The sequence below is a fragment of the Hoplias malabaricus genome, chromosome 1 (genome assembly GCF_029633855.1).
Source record: "Hoplias malabaricus isolate fHopMal1 chromosome 1, fHopMal1.hap1, whole genome shotgun sequence".
NCBI lineage: Eukaryota > Metazoa > Chordata > Actinopteri > Characiformes > Erythrinidae > Hoplias > Hoplias malabaricus.
Genome location: NC_089800.1, coordinates 14,868,872 through 14,891,212, shown reverse-complemented (window position 1 = coordinate 14,891,212; position 22,341 = coordinate 14,868,872). Strand labels below are relative to the sequence as shown.

The following is a 22,341-nucleotide window of genomic DNA, read 5'->3' as shown; positions in this document are numbered from 1 at the left end:
ATCAACACTACCTGCTGCACAACTGTATAAGTATAGATACATTTAAATGCATTTTTTGGTGTCTCATTCACAATTTACACTAATCCTAATAAACAATCTACAAGAATTGAAGCATTAGCCCTCTTGATGATTATGAAAAACGTAAAAGTGTGTCCAACTTAGTGAAATGGTACTATTTGTGACGATTTACCATCAGGATGTGTACTCACCCCACTGTAAGCTGACCTCCCTGTGCTTGACACTGCCCTGGACAGTGATTGGTCTACAAGGTCCTGGGGGCAGGCTGAGGGTGCACACAAGCAGGCTGTCTGTGTACTGCAAGACAAACACACGCAAACATACACACATTAAACCAAAACACATCTTCTATCTGCCTAGCTTCCAAAACAAGTCAAATTTCTGCAGCTGATGAGAGTTTGTGTTTCTCATTGATTCCTACCTGGCTGTGGCCACCCGAGCTGCAGGCACTGAGGCGAAGCGAGTAGTGAGTCGCTGCGTTCAGATCCTTGCACACATGCTCCTGCAATGGACCTCGATACACAACCTCCCACTGGCTCACTGCTGGACAACCCCACAGAGAAAACAATAGCATTTACATCTGTAGCAGCTGACAGAGAAACTTACAAATCTATTCTATATTACAGAGCACAGACAATGCCATGCTACAAATCTTGCCCACTGGTCCTTATTAGTATAGTGTGATGTACCTGCCTTCAGAACTGAACCCATGTGGAGTTGTTGTTATAGAGTAGTGCTCTAAATTAATCAATTAAGTGGCCATTAACAATATCACAGTTTTTCAACTGACACAAATGTAGTTGAACAGTCAAGACATGATTTAATCTAGCATTGGTTCTACTGTTAATTTAGCTAAAAATAATAATAATAATAATAATAATAATAGTAATAATGGAAGGCAGGCATATGTAGCTTCTAACCCTGTATGATACACTAATCTATAGAACAGTTAAAAGAATTTTCCACTACTGTTCCTGTAGTTTTAGCTGATACATGCATGTCTATTCTGTCCATGTATTATTGTCAGGAAAACAAGACGATACCTTCAAGATTCCCTTCACACATCTCCAAGAGGTACGTCAAGTCCCCACAGCCTCCATTGTCTTGTGGAGTGTCTGCAATATAATTTACAGTTAGTGCTGCTTTCATTAGACACTGAAACATAATTGCGATCAAGTTGGGCTAGTGCCTACGTACCCCATGCCACACAGAAGCTGTGGGATGTGACTGCCGTGACTCTGGGGGCTGCTGGGGGGCCAGGTTTGTCTGCACTCGTCCGACAAACAAGAATGGAGCTAGGGGTACTACGCCACTCTGCACTGCATGTAGTAAGCTGCAAGGGGCGACAAAGTGAAAATATAAGACAGTCTGAGATAAATAACAATCACTCACATCAAAAAGCAATGCAGCCTTAGCAAACATCAGCTAAAACGTCAGCTAAATGTATCTATATTTTCTAGGTGCTCGTCCAGTTTTATGAGTTTTAGAAACTTATATTTTATTGCTTCTGTACTGCTGCACATGGGATGTAAGTAGTCACTCCAGTTACTTATTCTAATTAAGTAAAATTCCAAACAAAACATTCTCAAAATAACCAATGTTGCTGTGGTGAAAAATGAGATTAAACAGCTGAATCAAATAGTGATGCTCAACAGGAAAAATGTAACATCAGAAACAAAAGCAAAACTCTCATAATGCAAATAATAAAAAATCTGCCTCAGACCCATTTGTCTGCAGCTTTTCTCAAAGTGATGTTTAATATTCAGTTGCTGTCTTCTTCCCATAAAAACAACAAGTGGCCGCACTGTTTTTTCCTGTACATTTGGCTAAAAACATTCCCTCAGCCCATCTACTGGAGACTCTTAATAATTTCTTAAACAGCTGTTCCCAAGGGAGTCGGTTGAGAACAGCAGATCAAACTGGCTGCATCAACAGAGAAATTAAGATCCACTCCATTGAGACAAAGCTTTTAATTAAGAAGACAGCATGGCAGCCAAGGGGAGGTTGCTGGTAGCGTTGCTGTTTTTCAAAGATCAACACCCTGAGTGCTACAGTTTAATTACCTTGAAGCTAAAGCTGCTGCTGCATAATAGCTGACAAACAAGCAGAACCCAGAGCAATGTACATTTATGATTTATGCAGAGAGACAGAGTGTGCTTGTATTTTAAAGCAAAAGAGATGTATGACTCAGCTATAATTCTTAAAATGAGAGAGCAGAGTAAAGGGCCAATCACTGGCTAGAATGAGTGGATTCTTGGTCATAGCTTTTGTAATGTGTAGCTGACTTAGAGGACAGAAGGTGGATGCTATACTCACTCGGAATTTGTAGCTGGTGCTTCTGCTTAGTCCCTCCACCCTACTGCTCAGCTCCACCCCACTGTACACAGCCTTAAACTCGGGCCCCTACAGAGAGCCACACACAGTTTCAGCATTTCAATATTTTAAAAAAATGTCTTTCTTTTTATGAAGCGCTAACATTTTTAAAGTTCATTATACTACACATACTGCATGACTTTGGTAGGAATGATATGAACTATAATTCACAAATCGTTAAAAGCAGTAACGAGAAATATTTGATTATTATAGTTGTAAACTTTGAAGTAGTGGTGTATTTTATTAATCTAGGCAGTTTTCTTTGGTGTAAACATGATCCAAAACAAACAGCTGTACAGCTGAAAAATGGGCGCACAGCCTCTTCCCAGGAGTTATGGGAGAGCACTGATTCTCAGTGTGGCAACACAGAGTGGGCATTAGTCACAGTTCTAGAGAATTCCATTTACTCCGACAGCTGTGGATGATGGGTAATTAACTGACAACAGGCTCACCAGCGCAGCCAAACATACAACTAATGGCCAAAGTATCCAGAGAATTTTCCTCTGGGTGAAACAGGAAAACATCATCAACCTTGTTCTGGTGTGGGTCAAAATACTCACAGCTGGATTTTTTTTTTATAGTTGGAATAATAGGAAACAATGACGTTGATGCAGATTGTGGTTCTACTCCCTGCTTAGTTAACGACACCAAGCTATAAGAGTCCTTAGGCATGATTCCTAAAACTAGATTCTCAAAGAGTCTGTGCCACATGGAATGAACTGTAAACCTAATTATTTAAGCTGAGAACATAATTGTCACCTTGCTATCGTCCTGCATTTCCAGAGTATACGTTATACCCTCATCTGGGCCACAGACACTGGGGCGGCTCCACTCCAGCACCACCCAAGACGTCCCAGCTCGGAGCAGGCGTGGTGCCAGGGGCATCTGGGGCAGGCTGCCCGTGGTGTGGAAAACCACTTCTGGGCTAAAGCCACTGTGGGAGGGAGTGGAGTTGGGGGGTGGGTGGGGTTGGGGGGTGGAGTTTTGGGCAAAAGCGGTGGGGAGAGAGAGTGGGGGAGAGGTAACTGTAAGCACAAATAAATTCAAGCCATTCCCAGAAGAGAAGATATGACTCAACACTGTGTCTACTATATGTAACAAACAGCATGATAAAGGGCCCAGATTCAAATGATTTGTTGTCTTTTATTTTTCCTTTCAAAGTCCACTAATAACATCTGTGGCTTTATGTCCCAAAAAAAGACCTAATCCATTTTTACACAACAATTTTCCAGCCTCTCCTAATCCCTTTGACATGTCAGAGTCCTGTAAATCCCTATTCGTTAGAACTGCACTATACAGATTAGGCTTGTCAAAACATTTAGCCTTGGGGAGTGCCATGTTTGGGCCCTTTCAAGATTCAGTAGTCTCAGTGTTCCCTACTGGCTTCAAAAGTAGCAGGCTGTATAGAAATCTCTGAGTTAATGAAATTAAAAAAACTACAAGGGGAGAAAAATTAATTACTTTACACCTAGGAATTACATTGTCAAAAAGTCTTCACAGCTTAAAATTAAATAAACACACGTATATTGTCTCTCATATCCCCATAGAAGCGCCCAAACTAATTATTCCTTTAACACACTGGCTGTCAGAAGGGATGAGAAATCAAATTTGAATCTTCAATTTAATATAAATTATTATTTTTTATAGTTTATATATTTTTATTTTTATATAACAGACATACACTACCCTCAGAACATGAGGAAAAGACATTAAGGGGATCAGGGACATGTCATCTTCTGGTTTACACCACAGAGCAACCTATGTAGAGAAGCCTATGTAAGGCACTTTTACATTAGACTGATTGTTACCATTATGTATTGGATCTGTGTGTACATATTTTACCCACTAAACTGCAATGATGAGGTCTATATAAAATTGTCTTAGGAATATATACGTGATACGTGTCTTTTGACTCCCACATTTACAATGTCACGCTCAACACACATATGTACACACCTGGGTCCAATGTCATTAAGGGCTGCCACTCGAAACGTGTACCCAACAGCAGGGCACAGTCGCATGACTTTGAAATGCCGCTGGTGGCCAAAGTAACACTCTCGGAAGACGCTGTTCTTCTTCCCCTGCAAAGGCAAAAGAGCACAAGCTGAATCACAAAGTCAGAGGAAGCACGCATAATACGCAGCTGCCATTAGAATAGGATGGCGCCGGCATCCCTCTACAAAAGAAAAGCAATGAAGCAACTCTGGGGTACTCATTTACCCACTCTCATGACAGGAGGCTGAGTTTCGTTTGGATAAAAGGCAGAGGCTTGTTGACCTTTCAGTGGAAATGCACTCCCCACTGGAGCCACTCTCTGGACTTCAATGTGTACCGCTGCATGGCAACCCCCAGAGGAGCTGCAATCATGTCTTACTTCATTAAAAGGCATGAGTAATGTTTGAATACACTGCCCAGCAGCCTCTAGAAGAAGATGCAGAGATGATAAGATGCAGAGGGCCCAGAAGCAACAAAATCTATGCCTTAGGGAGGGGCAAATGCTGTTATTATTGTTGTTGTGAGGTCAAACAATTTTCTTTTACAAAAAAAAATTGCCTGATTGCAGTTATTTTCCACAGTTGTTGGCTTCAATAATCAGATGTTTACATGCAACAAACAATGTGAATGTAGTGCTCTTTTAATTAGTTGGGCAGACATCGCTATCCCATTTGTACCAGCAAGTGTGTAATGCTTTACAGTAAACTGACAAGGTTTATTAGACTGGGACAAAAGACGTTTACTAGTCCAGGCATCTATCCTTTTTTTTTTTATTTTAATGTCCGATGTACATAACAGAACTTTGCTCTGGCATCTGCATGTTTTATTAAAATTTCTGTGCTTCTAGTTAACTCAGGTAAACAACAAGCAAACATGGATCTGTAATATTTTCCTTTGACTGCAAAAGTGCACATCATGACAAACTGACCCTTCCATAAACACAGACATGAGCATGGTGTTGGCTTCAGCAAATGTACAAATGGCCCCAGTCAACTCAAGGAGAATGAAGAGGCCATTCAGTGTCTCTGAAGTGCACGACGGGCAGGAATATTTAAAGATGGAAAGATCACAGTCAATAACAGCATTTCATTCTGCCCTCTGTTCAAACATGACCTGTTCCTGAGCTGCTGAGTAATGGAGAGGTCAGGGGAAGGGAGTGGAGGGTGGTATTTGTCACGAAAATGTGAGTTAACCTGAATAAATGAGTAAAATCTTAATTACACTGTGTATTCATGAACACAAGCTTACCTCATCCCATTCCAAAATGTAGTTGGTGATTTTGGAGCCATTATCAATGGGTGGCTGTAACAAGACGTGTTCAAATTAATACAATCATGAAAAAAGACATACTATAAATGTGCGTTTGCTGTAATTGTGTGTTTTCCAGCGGATCGGCCAATTGGCTATACCTTCCACTGCAGAGTCAAGGAGCTCTTGGTGCGGTGGGAGAGTCGGGGGGGCAGGGGAGTCTCTGGAGGAGCACTTTGGGTAGTGAACGCCTTTGCCTCTGAATGGGGACCCTTCACAGAGTTACACACAGCACTTACTCTGCAACACACAAAGAACGGTAAGTATTTTATTGGCAGATGGAAAAGAATACATAAAAACTCCCATATCAAGAGATTTACTTTACTAGACAAACATTTCCCTACAGCGACCCGTTTACTCCCCATACTGTAAATTTACTGATGTAACAAAAATGAAAATGTCTATGTGACAGCTCATTCAGTCTACAGCAGTGGAGCCCAATACAGAGCAGACAAACAGAACAGAGGCCATTTAAATACAATAAATTGTATTTAAGTGAGAGGCCATTCATAACCTATTTAATTTCCAGTCAAAACAATCTAACATACAATTATTGTTATTTTTTTTCATAATTCTGTGAACTTTTCAGGAGACACTGTTTGGGAAATGTAATCAGTGCATTCAAAAATAGAAACTGATTACAGATATATACTATAGTGTACTATAGTCATACACAGGAAACCAACGTCTTTAAAAAAATAAGCTGTTACAGACAATGAATGAATGAATGAATGAATATTCAAAAGAGAAAGTGTTTGTTGGTTCTTACCTGACATGGTAGTCTGTATCAGGTCTCAGGTCAGTAAGAGTATACTGCAGCTCTTCTCCACTGAACAAAAAGGCACGGGACACAATGAGTGAATATTGTATTAATATTGCTCATGACCTGGATACATTCAAACTCCACTCTTTATGAACTCCTAAATGTAGTTAACTCTAGGAAGGTGTAGTCATTTGGTTTATATTAAAGAACATCAATGGTTGATTAACATGGATGGATTAAATAAATAAATCTCTGGAAACGAGTCCAGGAGAGCAAGACTGGCCTTATTTTCTCTGTGTGAGTAGTATGTCTAATACACCCTAATCTAATACATGGTAGTAATAATATAACTTTTTGTGCAAAGATACTCAAAATCTCTGATTCACATATAATATTCATAATAGAACAATTTTCTCTTTTATTTATTTAGTAATTGGGAGTTGGGGGGGGGTAATATGGGATAACTGTGTGTTAGGTTGAAAAGGTGTTGTTTATTGTTTTATTTGGATGCCCATTAGCTGCTGTCGCTATGCTATTTTGTTTAAGTGGTAGTTTGAAAAGATGCAGTGACCAGCTTCAAATGTGCTAGCCATCACTTTCCACGCTTTTCAGCACTGTGGGATGTGGGGAGATCAGGTGATTTGGTGAGTGTAACTGGTAATGACTGAAAATGGGGAAATAAAATATGGGAGTATTTAAAATAATAAAAAATAAATAACTAAAAATGTGTATCATATTATTTTCCTCCACACTTTAAAACACTTTGTAGAAATCCACATTACCTGTAGACCACTCTGTATTTCCCCTCACAGCTCTTTTCAGTGAGAAGTAGTTCATAGCTGCAGGAGACCGGTGCCGCATCAGTTTGCCCCCGACTGGAAGCCCCAGCCTGTGGAGCTCGAGACCAGGACACAAGCGCAGAGCGAGCCTGAACCTTACACACCTGAGGGAAAAAAATCCACTGTATATCATTTAGTTTGAATTTTACAGAAGAATACTCAGACATCATAGTGTATTGTTGAATTGATTTATGGAAATGTAATTGGGGGTTTAAAAATAAATAAATAAATAAATAAAACACAAAAAAACACCTGGCCTCCAGAAATTCATTCATTTATTCATTACCTGTAACCCTTAACCAGTTCAGGGTCCCGGTGGGCCCAGAGCCTACCTGGAATCATTGGGTGCAAGGTGGGAATACACCCTGGAGGGGGCACTAGTCCTTCACAGGGCAACACACACACATTCACTTTTGAGTTGCCAATCCACCTACTAACGTGTGTTTTTGGACTGTGGGAGGAAACTGGAGCACCCGGAGGAAACCCACGCAGAAACAGGGAGAACTCACCAAACTCCTCACAGACAGTCACCCGGAGCGGGACTAGAACCCACAACCTCCAGGTCCCTGGAGCTGTGTGACTGCGACACTACCTGCTGCTCCACTATGCTCCCCCCTCCAGAAATCATTCAAATAAAATGGTTAGGCAGTGTTGGCCCCATTTTCCAAATTCAATCCCTGGTTATGCACGTTGTGTCTTTCTCGTTAAAGCCATGCCATTAGTCAAACACAGATTAGAGCTGAGGTAAAAACTGCTCCTTTAACCTCTGAGCAGCTTTTCTTTCACAACAGAGATAAGAGCTGCAGGCTGACACACTCAGTAAATACCATGATTAACACATTTGCATACAAGGTGCCAGGAAGCATCCAGAAAATCCTCACTAAAAGATAGTGAAGAAGCTAAAAGGTTATAGCACATGATTCTGACCCACAAAAACATAAGCAATTATCATGAGGAATGGACATGAATGTGGTGAATCAAATGCACATACAAAATGTCAGCTGAAGCTTTCCAATGCCATGGCAACCATCTCGGAAAAGTTATTGTGGCAAAGGCCAGTATATTATTAAGGTGGCCTGGGTTAAATGACAAAATAGCAAACAAATGTAGACGCCAATCATGGTGGTTCTGGTACACTAAAATAGTTAATGAAATAGCCTTTTTTCAAATAATTCAAATGCTCTATAAGTCATTAACGAAGGAGTTCATGACTTGCAGCTATAATGAAGTGAGTTCTACTGTTGTGTTATGGATTTAAGTAACATATGGATGAACATATTGATAAATGAATGCACTCTGAAAAACAGGCAGTGTTTATGAGAGTCATATTACTACAGAAGATTACTAGGTGATTAAAAAGCAGGACAGTGTCATTCATCCAAACATTATAAGCTATCTGTGCCATCTTGTAGAGAATATTCAGTTTGCTAATAGTGAGTCCACCTCCATCGGGAAAACGTAACAGCATTGTAAAATGTGTTTATAAATTGAGGGAGGAAATTATTCATTTTTACTATATACATTATACAAACTAAATATTAATGTGATCTCTTAGTTTTAATTTTTATCGGCTTCACTTATAATATAGGTACATTTTATAGTTCTCGCTCTACAGACTGTAATCCATTTAATGCTCTGCATATGTGGTTAGTTTTTCAATGATCAGCAACACACTTATTATATAGAGTGGAGCTCATTAAATGAACAATGAATATAGAAACAATGAGGCCATTACATGTTTTGCTGATTAGTATATAAAGTCATATTTAAAAATTAACACTGTTATATCGTTAAATAACAAAGGTTTGAAATTTGATATTTTTAACTGAGTATTCCCAAAATTATTTGAATCCTTCATAAAAATGCTTTGAAAACCATTACAATGATTTTGTATTCAATTGTTTCCAAAGAATTAATTACAAACAGAAACAGGAAGAGATTTCAAGCCACTGTTAAATATGAATTAATAAAATGATTACTATCATAAATATATGCACTCAGAAACTGCCCGAACTCACGTTGTGAAGTCACAATTAAATGATAATTATAAAACATTGCCAAATATAAAGTGTATGTATGTATAAAGATAAAATTACATACATAACTTTTGCATTTTGTGTGTACACCAAAGCTCTCAGCTAATAGTGAGAAGATTTGCCATTTTAAATCTGCTTCACAATCCTTCAGGCAGGAGCGTTAAGTGCCACTTTAATCTATTAAAAAGCCAATACAGCTGTTTAGTCTCTTTAATGAATGGGGGTGATGAAGTGTGTCCTTAAGCAGAGGAGAAAGAGTAGTTAAATAAATAATGAAAAGACGCTGCCCATAAGCACAGCGCTACTGCCCTCTGGTGGAGACAAGGGCACTAAGAACACAATTTCTATTTCTCAGTCAAAACAAACCAATAGAGAAATTTAAGCACTGTTTTAACCAACAGCGATGTTCAATTCACCCACCTGTGGCTTGTCCATTCCTGATGGCACATCTTGGTCTCTTCTTGTGTCCAAGTCAGGATCTGCACAGAGAGGATAAATAGTTCAATAACAATAACTGTAAACAAAACTAAAACTGGTTTACATTGTTTATGATGCAGCAAACCACCTGATACTATAAAGATGTGACTGGACTGACTTGATGCAGTTACACTTTTAAGGGGAAGAGATGAGTCATGTGTTATGTGTTTTAATACACCTTTATATGGAAGGGGTGAGCAATGTATTTTTTTTTGGTTGTTTGTTAATGTACTTTTAGAAGGAATAGTTGCATAATGTTTGTTTTTGGATGGGATCTAAGAGGTGAAGTGAGTAATATCGGGGGCCATATATATACTTTAACATTTAAAAATAAAATGATAATAATTCTGTTAAACTGCAGCCAGATTAATGCATCAATATTTATTTTTCCAGCTCTAATTGCTTTTCCATTACCTGTCCATAATGGACAAAACTCAAACATTTAAGTGTGTGATTGTGCTCTATTCATGTCTATTAAAGTATTTATAGCAAGCATGTCTATGACTGTTGAATAAACTGTGACTCATCAGGGCAGCGGTAGTTGGGAAACAGACATCCAAGGGATGAGGGACAGGCTGATAGACGGAGCTGCTGTCGTAGCCAGGCAACACTAGAGGGGAAAGGGGGATTTGGAGGGATTTAAGTTCATAGGTCCCACCCTTACTGGGCCCAAGGGGTCTCACTATGAGTCACTACAGTGGTGAAGTCATGGTAGCATGACCTGATCATGACCTTTATGTGCTTCATCCCCCATATCCCCCACCACCCCCAAAGTAATGGTGGGAGGCCAAGACCAGGGTCATTTAAGACCTTCGCACTGGAGAATTACTTGTTTATTTATTTATATATTTTTATATTAATTTAAGCAAACAAAAAAGCCAAAAGGGAAATATAAGAAACTCAAATGTAAACATTACAAATATATTCATCTGCCACTGTAAAAAAATTAATTAAAAAAGTAAAAACATCTGAAACAAACCCTTCCTAAAGCCTCCCCACATTTACTCAGGTTCAAACTTGTTTGTGATGTACAAAACCGAGATGCTTTGTAGTGCCACATGAATCACGATTCTCAGGAGGTATTGAGAAGACATGTTTTTAGGAAAAATAGTAACACATCTGACCCAAATATCAGTCTGTAATTATAATAAGCCAGGGGTTAACCATGTAAAAGCCACATTTTTGAGGGCAGTTTTTAAATCACACTTGAATAAGATTCTTAGTCATTAATTCAGCAGTGCATCATTTACATGGTGGTCTCCAAGGCTGCAGTGGATGTGAGCCCTGTCTGTAGACGCTCAGACACACCTTAAGGATTCTAACATCATCATGAAAGCAGCCCTGTTCACGGCTTTTTCTAATTTCCAGTGTAGTGTTTTTTTCCTCATTTTTCCTGCGTGTTGCAATGGTACTGCAGACAGGAAAAGGCCTGCGTCTCATTACTGACCGAGGCCAGACCACAGACGCTCACGGGCAGCCAGACATGAGAACCAGAGGGTAGAAAAGAACAAAGCATGAAGAGGTAAAGACGGCGAGATAAGACAGAATAGGGGAGGAGGTAAATGAGAGCCAGAGGCTGGGGTTTTTCTGAGAAATGTTAAGAGAGGGGGAAATAAAGAAGTGAAGGTCAACGAACACAACAGACTCTTCAAGAACACCCGGGGGGGGGTGGAGGGGAGAAGTACAGAGTTCAAGTTCAAATATTTTACCTGAGCTTTTTGAAACAAAGCATTCAGGACAAAAAAACATTTTCCCTTAAAATACGGTGACCATGCCCCGATGTCCTAACCTATTTTTATAATGTGCAGATCAATAGAAAAAAATAATTCCTACAAAAGGCACAAGACAAATGTCTAAATTTATAAATAAATAAATAATATATTAATTCATTCTTTCATTCATTAATTGTCTGTAACTACTTATTAAGTTCAGGGTCGCAGTGGGTTCAGAGCCTACCTGGAATCACAGAGCGCAAAGAAGGAACACACCCTGGAGGGGGTGCCAGTTCTTCCTATATATATATATATATATATATATATATATATATATATATATATATATATATATATATATATAACTACAATCCCTGTGGTGTCTAATGAGTTATGAGGCTAATCTTACATACAGAAACTCTCACTGAAAAAACGCATGCTTAAATCACATACTCTGCATTGTTAAAGTATAACATGAACTCGCTTATGTGGGTTCTGACATAGTATGATGACAATGTTATCTAAAACTGATAAAAAAAAAAAACTTTTCAAAGCCTGCTACTGCTGTTTTTAGTTTGATGGAAAATCTGATTTTCCATAGATATACAAATAAATTGCATGGTGGTAAAATTCCATTATCTGTTATAGCTCAACCTCATAGCTTCTGAGCAAAACTAAAAATGCACATTTGCAGCTTCTCAAGTGGCACAACTGTATGTGTATTCACCACATCATTGGGATTTTTTGAGTTTGATCCCTGGTGATGAAAGTATGTTTGTATTAAATGGAAACAGAAAAAAGGACAAAAATGATTTGTGCCAAAATATCGGTTTAACCTCAAACATCTCCCATGTATTTACCATCCTTTCCAGCTGGGTTTGTTCTTATGTGTGCGTGTGCGTGTGTGTATTTGTGTGTGTGTGTGTTGTGTGCATTGTGTAAATTGTGTAAAACCACTGATAAAAACTTACAAACATTAAAAAACAAGACACCTCCTACCATTTCATGGCAATGAGGCTATAAAGTAAGCAGGTGTGGACAAGGTCCTGAATCAGCAGTTCAGCTGTTCTCTTCAGACCTGCTAAAAGACCCTCACAAGACATGCTGCAACAGCCCTCACATCCCTTCTGGGCAAGCACAGACAATTCACTCTGTTTGAAACTGCTAACTACAAATAGAACATGCATTACAACTAAGAGCAAGGAGACAACTTCCTAATCGGAGTACATGCATGTACAGGGCGTTATGGAGCGCCTGGGGGGTGCGGCGGGAAGCATATTAATAAAATCGAAAGAAAAACAAACTTTAGTACTATTACATCTCTGGTAATTGCAGGTATTATATTTTAGTGGAACCAAGCCCATCCCTTATCACACGTTCTTTTGGTATGTTTTCTGTGACAGCAGACTTTTTTTTGCTACACAGTACTTGTATGATCTGATGACGCACGAGCATTGTTTTGGTTTTCATTTTTCTTCCACTAGAACAAACATCATGCCAAGGAAGGCTGTATAACCGGTGTGGACGACAACCTTTCTGATGTTTGCATTCCATCGGCAGCCTCAATAGATGACACAGCAGCATGCTTTCCACATGTAAAGCACACGAACATGATGTAGAGAAAGTGAGAGCTGTCAATCTGATCAAATCTCCATGAATGTAATCACATGTCCTGCCAGACTCGCCTGTCCCTAAGAGGATATATCTCCTGGAGATGGCACTAAAACCAGCTACTCTCAGTGCTATGTCTAGCAAGCATATAAAGGCAAGACACATTCAGGTGTGACCGCACAGCACTCTGGGAATCTGGCACTTGGATAGGGGAGAACCTGATTATATTTCTTGTGAAAATTATTCAATGTAAATGTCACCATAATCCAATTCATTTACTGTGGTATGATTCATAACACACTAACGCATTTATACCATTGCTCATAGCACCACTGAACTCATAAGACTCTTAGCCCTTAAGGAAGTGACTGTTCTTGCTGCCTGGTATTTCAAAGGGTGATTGCTTTATTCACAGTCACTTCAAACTGCTGACTAAATAACTAGGTTAGGTTCTGTCTCATGAAAACTATTTATTACAGTGCATGTGTGGATCTGCTCACCTTGCTGGTCAGTCTCTGTGTGTTTGGGGCTTCCTCTGGCCCTTCTGTCTGTTCTCTTATTCCCGGGACTTCCTCCACTTCCTCCTGTGGCTGCAGAGCTAGTGTGGTTCTTGCCATAGCCATTTGGGGTGGCACTGCAGGTTGGTCCACTCTTGTAGCTGGACGATGGTGGTGTGCTGACCCGGGACAGGCTCTGCCGTTCAGTCGGGCGCTCCTTTGGTTTCTTGGGCTGAGGCTTGCAGTACTCCTCCCGGCCCAGGAACGTTGACATGTTATACAGGGGGATGATCTCTAGAAGAGGCAAAGTAAAGGTTTTTTTTGTGCAAAAGCTTTTAAAAACTAGCAAAGATTTATCACAATTACAATATCATACTGCCCACCTCTCCTATAAACTTTACTGGTGGGTAGTGGACTAGGAATAAGCAGGCTTACCCTCGGTGTAGATGGGAGGCAGGCGGTGTTGGTAGTACTGGTGTGGGGGTACATCTCCGGGACTGGCAGGAGGGTAGTAGGCAGTGTGCGAGGCTGGGATGAAGTGGGGGTGTGTCATGTACGGTGGGGGTAGATGGTGAGTGGGGGACAAGGCAGGGGAGTAACTTGGGGGGTAACATTCAGAGTGGGGGGTTACCACTACTCGTCGAACCCCTGTGTTGTCCTCTAAAACCTGAACACACAACATACAACACAAACAAACAAACAAACAAAAAAATGTTTGTGGCTGGGATTGAAATACATACTGTGAAAAAAACAACGTGTTTGCCTCCAGGCCCAATAACTCTGACGATAGCCATTAGTGGCCCGGCCATCAAACAAGAGGGAGAGCCTACAGATTCAGCATTCCAGCTTTGAGTTAACCACAACCCTCCAGTGCCACTTTCAACACTAATCCAGAACGAAAACAAAACAAGCACACGCCAAAAGAACTGTGACCAAATGCATTCCAATGGATGTTAACAAGAGCCAGCATTTAAGGTTGGGTTCACATGAGACTTAGAAAAACAACATGAACCATGCTGACATAAGGATCATCATGGGTTAAAAGGTGAGCACTTTGGCATCAGTGCCAAAAAACAGTTTAATCATGTAGGTTCTGACCAGAGGGACCCTGCTGAGCTTCCAGGATCTTTTTTAATGTTAGACTGGAGTTCTATATTAATTATAGTCACATGAGTGAGCTTTGATGCCTTATGCAACCTGCTGTGGGAAGGACAGGGGGTTTAATTCATTATGTCCACATCTCGCACTCTGTTCTTTCGCCTTTTCTGACCTTTCCACTGAAATGCCAGCATAGCTGACCTTTACCTAACTCCAGCCTGATGTGGTCTCCTTCAAAACTACAGTGGAAACTCACAGCCTAAATAATCTCTTTAGTGAGTGCACTTGTGAGAGAGTGAAGGACTTGCGCATTTGATGGATACATGCTGTCAGGGGCGCTGTTCTATTTGTCTTTCAGGGTGAAATAACATCCTATTGAGGAAGTCACATTAGACCACCCGAACTGATTGCCTCAGTTAATTTTGCCTTCGTTACCTGGGAGATGTAGCCTGGGGGCACGTGAATGGGAGGGATGGAGCCATTCGGTGACATCATGGGAACTTCTGCGGGCCCTGAAAGAAGAAAGGAAAAATGTCAATCAAACTGGCAGGAAAGGATAGGCCAAACAGTAACATGACACTGTCTATAAAGCCCCTCTCCTTTGTGGTGCCACACAAAGGGCAAAAAAGTAAAGCAAAATATAGTCTGTGCTGAAAGAAGGAGGAGAAAAGCAGCAATCCCTCATATCGTTTAACCAAGCTGCCATATGCTTAAGAGATAAAATTTGGCTCTGTATAGCTTAAGCTAACCGCAGTACGTGATGCAGCACAGCAGAATCCTGCTGCAGACAGACCTCCATTCATCATCAGCAAAACCCCTCATCATTTAAATAGATCAGGAGATTTCTCTCTCTCTGTCTCTCTGTGGTGATCTGCCTCTCAGGTATATCTGTTCCCATCCAGCTGAGCCCATTCAGCTGGGCCGTATCGGATAATGTGACACTGGGTTAAACAAACAGATTGAGTCATTGTTTATGGCTTCTCATTCTGCGTCCTGGAGCTAAAACAGAGCCATGGGGACCAACGGGAGCAGCAGGGGGAAGAGATGGCCGCTGTAGGCGTTTACACAGAACACACAGTCTGCTCTGTCACAGCTCCCCTGGGACACGGCCTTAGTGGACCCTGCATTCCCCTCTTTGGCCCTTCGTTTGCTGTCAGAATATAATCCAGGCCCCCCCCCCCCGAAAAGGTAACATCAATAATACACAGAAACCCTTGTTAAAATGACTCTCTGCTCCTTGGTGCTTTTGTGAAGACTTCTCAATCATGTCTCAATTTTGTTTGTTTGTTTGTTTTTAACCCAGATCATAATTCCAAGTCTCCATCCTATATACACCGATCAGCCACAAGAATGGCACTGATTAACTCAGTACATTGGTGGGATAAAGTAGGCAGCACCTGTACAGTCATTTCCTGAAGTTGTAATTGTGTGTAAGTATATGTGAATGACTTTGACAAAGGCCAAAGTCTGTTATTTATAACATTTTTGTTGGAGCATGACCCTGTTGCCTGGTCACAGTTATCCATCCTTGGGTCATTTTTGATAAATAGTAATTACTGCATATCTGGAACACCCCCAAGACCAGCTATTTTGGAGAAGCTCTGACATGGCCCTCTCACTCTACAGGACCTGCCATTTTTCCTGCTTGCAGCACATCAAATTCAAGGACTGACTTTGCATTCGTTGCCTAATCCGGACCCTTGACAGGTGTCAGTGTAATGAGATACCGTTATTAACGGTATAACTTGTCTGTGGTTTTAATCTTGTGGCTGATATGGTGTTTAACCCACTTCAAATGCATTTTATATCAGAGTTATGAGTCAAATGTAGTTTCTGAACGCAGCATATTTATTTCAGCACAGTTCAGCATGTGGACTGATGGGTTTGAACATCCCTATAATTGAAACCAATTTAGTGAACAAAATGCAGAATGTGAGTTAGGCAACATTTATGTTACCAATGCCTTCAAAATGCTACAAAATATAATAATAATAATAAATAAATAAAAAGAAAAAATAAATAAATAATCACTACACCAAAGCCCCACTAAAGGCAACATCTATAACTCAGCAGCTCCAGCTGCATTTTTTCCGTGACCGTTTCTTCCTTTCCGTGGAGTTTCGATAGCCTGCCAGCTGTTTAAGACATTTCTGGCCCCCTCCTCCCCTGTAGGGCCGTGAGGAGGCGCAGCGTGACGGCCTCCGGATCACTCTGCGCCTGTAAATCACAGCCCTGCAGTGATGGACTTTGCAGTTTCATCTTTACCGCCTTGGCCGTTGGCCCCCAGAGGACCCGGAACGGCCCTGGCCTCTCAATAAGGCCCCTGTTTGTGTGCTCCCGTGTTTGGATCCTCAACACAGCCTTCTTCCAAGCAGAGGAGGGGATATATGTACACAGATATGTGTGGTTTGGCCTCATAGGGAAGCCAGTGTGCTGGATAGGTGGCTTAAAATAACCCCACACAACAAAATCCATTCAGATTGTTCTCTGTGTTTGGAAAGGGCCTATGCACAGGTATGCTGGTGAGAAGCCCCCCGGCCCTGCCCTCCACCCTCCTGAGCCTAGAAGAGTGAGACAGTGGAGCAGAAAGCAGGGGTGTCTTAGACTCTCCAGCATGAAGAGAGGCCATTCAAACACACAGACAGACAGAGAGAGAGACAGACAGACAGAGACAGACTACAGAGAGAGAGAGAGAGAGAGAGAGACAGACAGACAGACAGACAGAGAGAGAGAGAGAGAGAGAGAGAGAGAGACACACACACACACCAGCTCGCCACCCAGACACTGGGCAAACAGCAACATTCCAACCAACTTAACGTGGGGGGGGGCAGGAATGAGAAAAGAGAGATGGTGAGAAATTCAGAGATGGAGATAAGTACAAATACAAATAGGGAAAAAAGAAATATTATAATTATTTTTATGTTTATTTTATATAAATCTTAAAATGGTCAACTAACAAGTCAAGATAGAATGACTTAAGTCAAATCTTTCTATAACTGACACCTAAGAAATTCTAATGACGTGTTGACAACTATGTAACTAAGCATTAAGCCGACATTAGTCACTTATCCATTATGAATAGAAACTTAATGTCCTCTCAATATCTCTCAGTGTTGGTTGCTGTTGTTTCACAGATGCTTTGGCAATACAGTAACTAAATCTGCTCATGCCAGTAAGACTTAGTTGAATGGAATTCAACTGAAAAAACTGAGTAACTCTTTAGAACTGAAATATAAGCCTTTTTTTCCCCCGGAGATGTTATCTCTGTCAATGCTTTGGCCATACTCTTAATGGCAATAAGGCTTACTGAATTGAATTCAAGTCAATTGAGATACTGTTCAACACAAAGGGGCGATCAAAGAGAAGGTAATGTTAGTGAGAGGTAGAGGAGGGAGGTGGAGGAAGGTTCTGCGTGGCTCCCCTGCCAGGCTTCCCTGGAGCTTGCAGGAGCAGAGGGGCCTCCTCAGAACAAGCCCCTCTTTGTGTGAGCGAGCGAGCGAGAAAGAGAGAGAGAGAGAGCGCAAGTGAAGTCTTTTCCCTCTTCAGGGGCCTGAGGATCCCTCACACAAACCATTCAACACTGCAGGAGGCTCCCACACCACCACTGCCTCCATGCGTGCCTGTGTGTGTGTGTTTTTCACTGCTGTGCCAGATAAACTCGCAACGGGCAGTTGCCAAAAGGATGCTTTTCAGTTTTGTTTTGTGTTTCTTTTTCCCCCTTCCGGAATGGAGAAGACATAAGCTGCCTTAAAGGATCTGAAAGAATGTATACTGTACAGTGCCAGGGGGAGCCAAGATTTAAAAAATATATATTATCTTTGCAGTTTGTGTGTGTACCTAAAGTTGATATGTTGACAATGAATGAAGGTACATGTAGGTACAGCCTTAAAGCATCTGAATAAATGTGTGTTTATATAGACCAAAGAGGAGTTTTATATATTATTAAAAAAAAACAAAAAAAAAACACACATGTGCGCACACACACAGACACACAGAAATGCGATTTTTCCACAAACTAAAGGCTCCTTCGAAAGATCCACTAATTCAGCTGGGAAAGCTGCAGTAGTTTGGCCAGACAGTGAGACGACAAACGAAAAAAAGAGAGCGAGAGAGAGAGAGTGAGAGTGAGAGAGGGATGTTTTGGGAAGGAATGTATTACGTGGACTCTAAAGTGTGGTGCACTGTGTGTGTGTGTGTGTGTGTGTGTGTGTGTGTGTTGGGGGGGCTGCAAGCTTTCGCAAAAAATGTTTGAAAATTCAATCTGTGCATTGTGGAAGCCATATGTTTCGGGGTTTGTGTGTATGAAGGGCTGTGTGTGATCATGAGAATGTGTGTGAGAGTGTGTGTGTGTTAAAGTGTAAAGGATCAGAATCCGGGACATGTGGATCTGGGCTAAAAAGGGAACGCCTCCCCAAAAAAGTAAAAAGAACCCTACGTGAACAACAGGAAGTAGCTGGGTACAGCTTTCTGCAGCTTCATGTTATTTTCTTCTGGCCCTCAGAAAAAAAAAGATAGGGCTGCAGGGAGACCGAGACACAGAGACAGACAGACAGCAGTTGTTTGAAGTTGGAAGAGTCATTAGAGCTTATATACTCTGACCTGCAAAACACTTTCTATTCATTTCTTTCTGTCTCACTATTTATGTCTGTGCACTTATTTATTATATATATATATATCTACTGCGTTATAGAGAGACTAATATAATTACAAGTGTGCTGGGAGATCAGATTTTCCTCTGCAGAGTTTGTGAGTGTGTGTGTGTGTGTGTGTGTGTGTGTGTGCACACGCGTGCCTTTCATCTGTTTGTGATTGTATGGTCCATTGTCCTGGCTATAAACACTATCGGTCTCTGTCGTTCAGATGAGGAAAATGTGAGCCGTTGAGAGGCGATGTGTTTAATAAACAGCATCACTGATCAAGAGTGCCACTCTCATCACTGGCTCGAGCACCATTACACAGCCTTCCATTCATCTTTACCAGCACTGACAACACACCACTCACACATACACTTCACTGGTTGTTTAAATATCATTTGTAATTCAATGTATGTGAGGAAAAAAAGAGACGGGGAGCAAATTGTGAAGCTGGGGGAAATGAGGTAGAGAAAGAGCTAGACAGTGTCGAATACCAAAGACAGAAGTTAAAAAAAAAAGTGGTGAGGGGATGAGAGAGAGAATACAGAGAGACACAAGCAACAACAAGGGGGTAGAAAAGAAAGGGGAAAAAAACTGTCTGAAGACATAAAGGTTCCCAAAATGATTCTGGCACCCCATGTTTGAAATTCCTTTATATTTTTGTATAACTGATAGAAGAGCCACACTCTCAGACGAGGGGAGCTCCTGAAGGTGATGAGCTGCTGAGAGATTAAATAGATCAAATATTTGGTGTAAAAGGACTTTTGTGTTATTAAAAGGAGGTTCTACTTCATACAGTACTTCATTCCCACTCAGACACTCAGAAGCACTCAAACATTCTGCATGAGCGTAGGGATGGAAGAAAGAAAATAGAAAGGAAAAAAAAGAGCAGATAAAACTGTAATTACAGGCTTTGAAAGCATCTTAAGAAAGAATCTCAAGCAATTAAACATCCATTCTGTCATTTTCAACGTAGGTATTTGTTAAGGGGTATTAGCGGGTACATCCAAAAGCCTAAGAGCTTTGTGCTTTGAAGGAACAACTTTAATCTGCATGTTAATTTAAAGACACATACTTTTGCAAACATTACTATTATGTTTCGGTACGTCTTCTTTATAACAAGCCTGCTAGATTATTTTCGGTTCTCTGCTCCCTAAGCTGGCGGATCCATAATGCACTGCCCTGTAACCGCACTGCATCTGACCGCCGTGCTCCAAAGCATGTCCGGTCCAGCTTTTCTAAAAACGTACTTTTTTTACTGCCATTTCAGAAATCAGACGGCATCTCTCACGATGAGCTAAAATGAACCTCGACTGTCGACACAAAACAGAAGCTACTCCTGCATTTCTTTTAAAGACAGAAGGAGTTACATTTTTCTTGTAAAATGCAAACTGGATGACATATGGACATTTTAATAGGCCATAAATTATGTATATGTTGGGTGAATGCTGAAAAATTCTTGAGGCCAGAGTTTATGTGTGTGCACTCAAGTATATAAAGAATATATTTCGCTGCCAAACAAAAGAAAGACCTGAAGAATTGAGTTGAGTTCAGTGAAGAACTGTAGCTAGCTTCGCAAAGGTCACTTAATCCAATACTTGCTTAAGAAATATTGGGATATTGAAAGAGAAGGCATGCGGTCAGAGAGCACTGCAGCTTATAGAAGGGCAGAGATGTGAAGTGCCTGTGGTCTGATGAGCAAACACTGGGGCAGAGTCCGCTTTTCTAAACAAGCAGACGTGGGAAGTCCCAACATATATACGGGGCCATGGGTCCTCTTTCAGGCCAGTTCAGGTCATGGTCTTGGGCAGTGATCTGGGCTCTGAGAAAGGGCCTAACTCTTGGATTACGGAAGGGAACGGAAATTGAAGATTGCTTGTATAAATACTAACAATATTTTCGACCTAGCTAGCTAATGTTCCCTGTGATTTTAACGAAGTTAAAATCAATATTTTCTTATCAAAGTTTTGTCAGTGACTCTGATTGGCCTCTGGTATGTCCGCTTTTTTTTTTTGCATTTCTGCCAGGACACCACACTTTCTGAAATCGGTTTCTGTGGTGGTAACATCAAGGGTACATAGCTATTACCGTTAAATATTAAAAGCAGATTTTAAGTTATAATGTTTTAAGTTATAATGAAAGTTTACAGATTTTCACCTCTCTTTCTAGAGAAGAGAATGTAATGTACCTTTAGGGAACAAATGCCTTGATATTGGGCTGCTCCTGGACACGACTGTGAATTCCCAGCATGCTTTGACGCGTTAGCAGTAGACTCACTGAGCTGACTCCTTGCACTCCCGTTCTCAGACAGTTGTGCAAACAGTCCAGCCGGAAGATGAGAGGACTCACTGCCACTACTCACACCACAGCTTCACTCTCTTCGCCACCCCCCCACCCCAGTCACTCTCCTTTCACAGGCTGATCTTCGTGTGGGTGACCGCTGGCCATGTTACTGTACTGTTAGAAGTAATTCTGATTCTGTGGAATGGGAGCAGTGAAGCGTCTTATCGTGCCAGGCCACTGCCGCTGCTGTCTGGGCATTGTTTCCCCTTCCTCTGTCCAGAGCAGACAGAGCCAAAGCCTCCAGCTCTCTTCCCTCCCAGAGCTTCCGTTCAGACCCGAAAACAAGGCGAGTAATCGCCAATCATGTCCGGATATCTGATATAGAATTAGCAGCTTGCTCTGTGATCACCACAGTGTCATGGAGTCCGTCTTTCTCAACACAAAACAGAATTTTTCTATTCAAAATTCTGCCTTATAAAATAAATCAATCTCATAACTTTATATTTTCAAAACAGACTTTTTAAAAAGGGTATTGAATAAGCAGCAAGTGGTGACCCATACTTGATTAGTTGATTGATCTTTGTGTTTTACAACTATGACTTGGCAAACTAAACATAACAATACTTAAGCTGTTTGCACATTAACTTGAGGAAGTTGTGTAAAGAATCAGGTCTGGACAGGGAGAAAGAGTTGACCT

General features: G+C 41.0%; 1 protein-coding gene across 2 annotated transcripts in view; it reads right to left on the bottom strand.

Annotated features, from left to right (window-relative positions):
- Positions 1–22,341, bottom strand: part of fndc3bb (fibronectin type III domain containing 3Bb) — a 61,085-nt gene that overhangs the window by 17,957 nt on the left and 20,787 nt on the right. The window contains exons 4-18 of one of the 2 annotated variants that reach the window (XM_066646862.1): positions 15,163–15,239; positions 14,065–14,296; positions 13,633–13,923; positions 9,753–9,811; positions 7,240–7,400; positions 6,464–6,523; positions 5,796–5,934; positions 5,635–5,688; positions 4,348–4,472; positions 3,151–3,325; positions 2,335–2,421; positions 1,216–1,351; positions 1,062–1,133; positions 440–561; positions 210–315 (exon numbers count right to left, since the gene is read on the bottom strand). In XM_066646862.1, the coding sequence (XP_066502959.1) occupies positions 210–315; positions 440–561; positions 1,062–1,133; positions 1,216–1,351; positions 2,335–2,421; positions 3,151–3,325; positions 4,348–4,472; positions 5,635–5,688; positions 5,796–5,934; positions 6,464–6,523; positions 7,240–7,400; positions 9,753–9,811; positions 13,633–13,923; positions 14,065–14,296; positions 15,163–15,239 (1,896 nt within the window). The remainder of the gene's footprint in view (positions 1–209; positions 316–439; positions 562–1,061; positions 1,134–1,215; positions 1,352–2,334; positions 2,422–3,150; positions 3,326–4,347; positions 4,473–5,634; positions 5,689–5,795; positions 5,935–6,463; positions 6,524–7,239; positions 7,401–9,752; positions 9,812–13,632; positions 13,924–14,064; positions 14,297–15,162; positions 15,240–22,341) is intronic. The other variant, XM_066646863.1, reaches the window with a different exon arrangement.